This window comes from Mytilus californianus, unplaced genomic scaffold, assembly GCF_021869535.1.
Source record: "Mytilus californianus isolate M0D057914Y unplaced genomic scaffold, xbMytCali1.0.p SCAF_4, whole genome shotgun sequence".
Lineage (NCBI taxonomy): Eukaryota > Metazoa > Mollusca > Bivalvia > Mytilida > Mytilidae > Mytilus > Mytilus californianus.
The window spans coordinates 62,075,603-62,083,174 of NW_026262690.1; the positions used below are offsets into that span (position 1 = coordinate 62,075,603).

Genomic DNA, 7,572 nt, shown 5'->3' on the forward strand with positions numbered 1-7,572 from the left:
TACTAGGTCAGTATTCAGAATTTTTCCCTTTCCTATATAATCTCAGGGAACTCACTTTTCGTTCAAAAAATCATGTAATGTTTTGAATTTAAGTCTTGTTGCTAACTTTAGAATACTGAACCAAGTATGTAAATAATTCATTGTATGACTAAAGATTTACGTAGTTAAATGAAAATACCAGAAACCAACTTAAATGACATGATAAATAAGCCCAGACTTTTTCGTAAACAAACTTACAAAAAATAATAGAAAAATTGGTCAGATGAACCCTCAGTAACCGACAAGTTAAAAGGCATGATAAATTATGCTTTCTTATTTTGTACTAGATCCTTTCTACAAAAAGATCAAATTTCTTGTCATTCTGTTCCACTTTTCCTATTGTAATATTTTAAATCATCATGTCATGACTAATTTGGTTTGATTGATATTTAAGATTTATTAGTATGCAGTTTTAAGATTTATACTTCGAAACCATTTAGGGCTTAGATATGGAAAATTTAGTTGATAAACCTTGGAATATAAAAGGAAATGAACTTAATTGCTAGAATTGTTCATGATAACAATTAGACACAAATAAATGTAGTGGTGTTTACACCTTGAAATGACACTAAGTTTAAACTAACCTGTGCTGCAGGAAAAGTTTTAAGGCCTTGCTTCACCTAGATAAATAAAATTAAAATGCATTTTGTGTCTCAGAAAAATAAACTCTTTCTTTTGATTTTGAGATTATTTTTTTTTTCATCACTGCAGAAGATGGTAAAATAAACAAACACCTGATTTTTTTTAAACTGTCCACTAAGTTAAATCACCCATTTTTGTGCAGATGTCTATTGTATTCCATTATCCATATCAATAAAAACAACGTTACCTGTGGGGACATCTAAAAGATTTAACCCAACTTAGATTATTTTTACACTTTCTGCAGGAACGATAAAAATGCCCATTAAAATACAGGAAAGTGTATAACTTTTATATCTATATATGGGTGGTGTTCGTCTTAAAAGATTTTATTACTGCATAGGTATGACTGTATTCAGAGTAAATTATGTGGTGGCAACACAGCTTTTTTTGTAAAATAGTTCAGATGAACCTTGACAGAGTACTATTGTTAGCTTCATACAGGATAGAGGAAATTTGGCCCCCATGAAAAAGAAACACTTCTTTGGTACCTTTAGCCTAACTGATAGAATCTTCCCTTTACATTGGATATTGCTTTCAATGGCCTCCAATTCATTTTTGCAACAATGTAATGCAATAACAGGAAGTGTTTTCTATACCATGTATTGCATGAGAGAAAAGTAAATCACCTCTTGGGCCCTGCTTAGTAAATCCAGAATTGAAGTGAATGATCTAATGTTTGCCAGTTAACAACAATATCTGTTGTACTTGGATACACAATGATATAAGTTGTCTATTTGGATCATGTGAAATACAGAAACTGACATATGATTGTATTTTACATGCACAGGTTCATTTGTAAAATATTTATATATTTTTCAGGGTTTAGTGGTGCCTGTTATACGAAGTGTAGAAAATATGAATTATGCAGATATAGAAAAAGAAATAGCATCATTAGGTGAAAAGGTAAAAGGACTATGAGCATTAAGGTCTTTTTTTTTGCTCACAATATGGTGCAAAGATAACTCAGTAGACAAGATAGTATTACAATGCCATTATGTAGTTATGGTCAGAAAACATTCTTATTCTTTGAGTTTGGAAGGCTACAAAAAAAGATCAGAATAGCAAATATTGAACTTTCCACTGATGTGGTTTTATTTTTTCAATTTTTTTCAATTTTTTTTTTGTGTCTTGAGTATAAAGTCATATCATATCAAAGACAGTTTTCTGTGTTTTATGATCTGTAGTTTTGTCTATCTAAAATCTTATTGTCATAGTGCGCTCTGTCTTGTGTTGACTTATTATTGAACTATTATATGGAAAAAGAATTCATGAACAGCAAAAATGATCAGCAATGCAAAATCTACAAAAATGTCCAAAGAGTGAAACCATCAAATGACCTCCGTATAGAAGTTGTTGATATTTTGTTTTTACCAATTTTAGTGTTTTCACATATTGTCTAGAAAACTATTATAGATCAACAGAAAATAAAATGCTAAAATTTAAACCAAAGTTTACATGAATGATCCTTTGTGTGTGCAGAATTTATTTTAAGAATTATATTTCCATCTAGCAATCACAAAGGCCGCCACGACTAAAAATAGAAATTGGGGGTAATGGCATATTTGTAAATAGGTTTTTTCCTGACTTTTATGTAAGTAAATGGTGTGACCCTGGAAGAGAAAAAATCTTTTCCTTCATTTCACTTGAATGAACTCAAAAATCTGTTTTGGAAAATAAATAATTTGGTTCTTGAGGGAAATGTGGATGGAGACATGTGAAAATGAATATCAGTATGGCATAATTTTGCAATGTGAGAGAATCCGGCTTCTATGAGCGTCTTGTTTAAATCTGACAGAAACATTACCAGGTAGTCAATATTATGGATTGCTACCAATTGAGAGACACCGGCTCCCTGGAGCCTCTAGTTTTACAGTAACAATTTAATGTTTTTTGTGATTGCCTAGGCAGTGACAATAAGCCATCTTTCTTAAAATTGTCAGCACCATAAACTGCAGATGTAAGAATTTTACTAAAGGGAAGTAATTCCAGTATCTTAATTTTACAGGCAAGGACAGGAAGTTTAGCAATAGAAGATATGGAAGGTGGAACATTTACAATAAGTAATGGTGGTGTATTTGGTTCTTTGTTTGGAACACCTATAATTAATCCACCACAATCAGCTATTTTAGGAATGCATGCTGTAAATGATAAACCTGTAGCAATTAATGGAAAGGTAATATGCTACATTTCACTTTCATGTTACATGCAACATGTTTATTATATGACAAATTACCATTCAGCAATACTTTAGTCTTGGCTTTGACATTGTAAATCTTGCAGTTATTGGCACACCTGGCAGTTAGACATGTTCAAGCGTATCCAACAGGTATGACACGTATAATGTCTGTGAGATTATTTTCCTTTTGAATTTTGAAATATAAAGTCATCCTTTTTGAATACATGTACTATGGATTTATTTAATTTTATATGGTTGGAGAATAATTTGCTGTTTCACAGGTACCTTATATAGTAGTTTCATCATTAGCTCCTATCAAAGTAACTAAACATAAGTAATTTGCACAGTATTTAAATTCTCTGTTTCTGCTTTCGACAAAAAATTGGTTTCCTGAATATTAATGACTCCAAAGCAAAAGGAGATGAAGGTTATATGTCAATGAGACCATCTAACAACCAAAGACATTGAATAAAGTTCCTCAATGGGGACAGAGACATGAACTTAAAAACAAAATTTAATGACAGTCATGCTTAGATAGTCATTGAATTAGCATCTTAGTTTTGCAATTCTTATTTTTCTATAATGCTTACAAGAATCACATTGATCTTGCATTATTTGTGATCGTAAAGATTCATAATGTTAAATGCACACAAGTTTCTCATACTTTCTCCATAATTTGATAAAAAAAAAAATTAAAAAAATTTCTGAAAATGTCGATTCATTTTTCTTCCAACAACTCATCTAGCACTCAAATGCTAAACCAAAATATATTTTATACTTGTTTTTGGAAAGACTTATTTAACCTATTGAAATATATGTCTCTTACAATTAAAATAGTAAAACGGTACATTTGAATTGTCAGAATTAAGTATATTGAAAGAAAGTATTAGTAGCTTAAGGAAATATCCTTAACCTTTTCTTTTTTAGCCTTTATGGAGTCTGATTTTGAATTGTTCAGAGTTCTCCATATTTGATTTTTACTTGTTTTGTGTTCTTCACATTTGATTTTGACTTGTTCAGTGTTCTCCACATTTGATTTTGACTTGTTCAGTGTTGTCCACATTTGATTTTGACTTGTTTTGTGTTCTCCACATTTGATTTTGACTTGTTCAGTGTTCTCCACATTTGATTTTGACTTGTTCAGTGTTCTCCATATTTGATTTTGACTTGTTTTGTGTTCTCCACATTTGATTTTGACTTGTTCAGTGTTCTCCACATTTGATTTTGACTTGTTTTGTGTTCTCCACATTTGATTTTGACTTGTTTTTTGTTCTCCACATTTGATTTTGACTTGTTCAGTGTTCTCCACATTTGATTTTGACTTGTTCAGTGTTGTCCACATTTGATTTTGACCTGTTTTTAGCTCACCGGGGCCCTTGGCCCCATGTGAGCTTATGCCATCACTTGGCGTCTGTCGTCGTAAACTATTTCAAAAATCTCCTCCTCTGAAACTACTGAGCCAAATACCTTCAAACTTTAACTAAATGTTCCTTAGGGTATCTAGTTTATAAATTGTAACTGAAGTTTGTATCCATGGACAAACATGGCCGCCATGGCTAAAAATAGGACATAGGGGTCAAATGCAGTTTTTGCTTTATATCTCAAAAACTAAAGCTTTTAGAGCAAATGTGACATGGGGTAAAATTGTTTAATTGGATCGAGATCTATCGGCCCTGAAATTATCAGACGAATCGAACAACCCATTGTTGGGTTGCATCCACTGAATTGGTAGTTTTAACAAAATTTTGCAGTTTTTTGTTATTATTTTGAATATTATTATAGATATATATAAACTGTAAGGAGCAATAATGTTCAGCAAAGTAAGATCTACAAAAAAGTTAATATGACCAAAATTGTCAATTGACCCCTGAAGGAGTTATTGCCCTTTAAAGACAATTTTACACAATTTGTTCATCAAGTTTGCTAACATTTGAAAATCTTCTCCTCTGAAATACAGGTGAGCGATTCAGGCTCTTGAGAGCCTCTTGTTTGTTATTATTTTGAATATTATCATAGATATATAGAAACTGTAAGCAGCAATAATGTTCAGCAAAGTAAGATCTACAAAAAAGTTAATACGACCATAATTGTCAATTGACCCCTTAAGGAGTTATTGCCCTTTAAAGACAATTTTACACAATTTGTTCATCAAGTTTGCTAACATTTAAAAATCTTCTCCTCTGAAAATACTGGGCCAATTACCTTCAAACTTTAACTAAATGTTTCTTAGGGTATCTTGTTTATAAATTGTAACTGAAGTTTGTATCCATGGACAAACATGGCCACCATGTCTAAAAATAGAACATAAGGGTCAAATGCAGTTTTTGGCTTATATCTCAAAAACTAAATCTTTTAGAGCAAATGTGACATGGGGTAAAATTGTTTAATTGGTCGAGATCTATCGGCCCTGAAATTATCAGACGAATCGAACAACCCATTGTTGGGTTGCATCCACTGAATTGGTAGTTTTAACAAAATTTTGAAGTTTTTTGTAATTATTTTGAATATTATTATAGATATATATAAACTGTAAGCAGCAATAATATTCAGCAAAGTAAGATCTACAAAAAAGTTAATATGACCAAAATTGTCAATTGACCCCTTAAGGAGTTATTGCCCTTTAAAGACAATTTTACACCATTTGTTCAAGTTTGCTAACATTTAAAAATCTTTTCCTCTGAAATACAGGTGAGCGATTCAGGCTCTTGAGAGCCTCTTGTGTGTTCTCCACATTTGATTTTGACTTGTTTTGTGTTCTCCACATTTGATTTTGACTTGTTCAGTGTTGTCCACATTTGATTTTGACTTGTTTTGTGTTCTCCACATTTTAAATGGTCAATGGTAATATATGAAACCATTTGATAGGTCAGTAATGAGTTAACATTGTGACAGTTAAAAGGGAAGAAATGGTACATTTATTTACTTCTTAATCCAAGGGACACAATATCCCTTTAATGTTGGCTAGCTATGACATTAGTCAGTCCAATTTAGTGATTGAACAGAAATCTTTTTAGCTATAAATAGAATCATGCAAAAATCAACATTAACAAATAATGTGATTTTTATTTGATTTTTACAGGTTGAAATTCGACCGATAATGGTTGTAGCCTTGACTTATGATCATCGACTCATTGATGGCAGAGAAGCTGTTACTTTCCTGAAGAAAATCAAATCAGCAGTTGAAGATCCCAGAGTTATATTGTTAGACTTATAGTATAAACATTAAATTATATATTTTTATTTATTAAATGATTAAGGAATTAGCTACTTGATGTGGTGCATATATAATTTGAAAACTAAATCTTCTTTAATGAAAACAGATCTGAAAATGTTGGACATGTTTATTATTAAAAGAAAAACAGGTATATATTAGATATCAGGAAAACATTTATGCATTTGTAATTCTTTTAACATTAATTGGCGAATTGGCATTGTCACTTATCTGATCAACAAGACTTCATAGTTATTATGTAAAATGGAAATGTTTCTGTTCTACTGTCCAATTGAGTTTTGTAAAAAAAAAATAGTATTAAAGATATATGCTTTGTTGTACATTTATTTAGGTCTGTCTATTAACTCATAACTTTCTCAATTTGAAAGCAGACAATTTCATTGTAAACCACTAGTAGAAGTGATATTTAGTTCCATGTAGACTTGTCTTATAAATATGTTTAAATTGAATACTGCATATAACTTGAAATGTCTTTATGTAAAATCAAAGTCATAATCAAGATTGTTTGGAATTTCAAAAAAAATGTATATGATCCTGAAAAAAATTCAAGATTTGTGATTGAAAGATTTACAATAATAGTAACTTGCTAGTCATTTAACTATCCAATAGTATTTAAAGTGGTAATTTTTAATGCCTAATTCTGTCCACTGGAAAACCTATGATCAGAATCACCTGGCTTGTTGGTCTGTCAGAGGGACATAGGAACATTTTAGCCAAAGTGACCAGTTGAGCTGTTGCCATCACTTGGCATCTGTTATTTATATACTTCCACACTTTCATCTTTTTTTCTGGAACACTTTCCTGAATTTAACTCAAACTTTGCAGTAATACTGTAAATTCAGAAATTATTGCTGTCATATACACAGGAAAAATTGCAACATATATTTTTCATATGTTCAAAAACATATGAAAACGTATGTCAGATTTCAGAACCCCTCATGAAAAACATGTATTGATCATATAAAATCATATGAAAAACATATGATAAACATATGTTTTGAAACACATGTTTTTCATATGTAGCACGAAACATATGAAAAACATGAAATTCATATGTTTTTTATATGATATATAAAACACACGAAAAATGTTATGTTGCAATTTTTCCTGTGTATTAATATTGTGATTGTTCACCAAAGGACACAAATGCGAGTTTAATTATTGGATGTGAGGAAATGCTGCATCCAAATGATTCTATCAAAATAAAAAATGTCAATTTTGATTTTTGCGACATCTATCTCATTTAATTATTGCGACAAGAGGAAATGCTGCATCCAAAATAAAAAATGTCAGTTTTGATTATTGTGACATCTATCAAGTTGCGATAATAAAAAAACATTGCAATAATTTCTGAAATTACAGTATATGCAGGATCTTTTAATAAAATCTAACCACATGAAAAACATGACTGCAAGAGGCAACCTTTCTGGTAGGTCAATGTTCCAAATTCTTTTAAAGCATAAAGTCAAAATGCTTGGAACTA

The 7,572-nt window shown here is 30.8% G+C and overlaps 1 protein-coding gene across 1 annotated transcript in view; it reads left to right on the forward strand.

Annotated features, from left to right (window-relative positions):
• The window catches only part of LOC127698607 (dihydrolipoyllysine-residue succinyltransferase component of 2-oxoglutarate dehydrogenase complex, mitochondrial-like), a 50,503-nt gene extending 44,094 nt beyond the window's left edge, over positions 1 to 6,409 (forward strand). Inside the window, exons 11-13 of the mRNA XM_052202150.1 lie at positions 1,501 to 1,584; positions 2,687 to 2,854; positions 5,937 to 6,409. Coding sequence (XP_052058110.1) covers positions 1,501 to 1,584; positions 2,687 to 2,854; positions 5,937 to 6,071 — 387 coding nt within the window. The 3' untranslated portion in view covers positions 6,072 to 6,409. The remainder of the gene's footprint in view (positions 1 to 1,500; positions 1,585 to 2,686; positions 2,855 to 5,936) is intronic.
• The last annotated feature ends 1,163 nt before the right edge of the window (positions 6,410 to 7,572 follow it).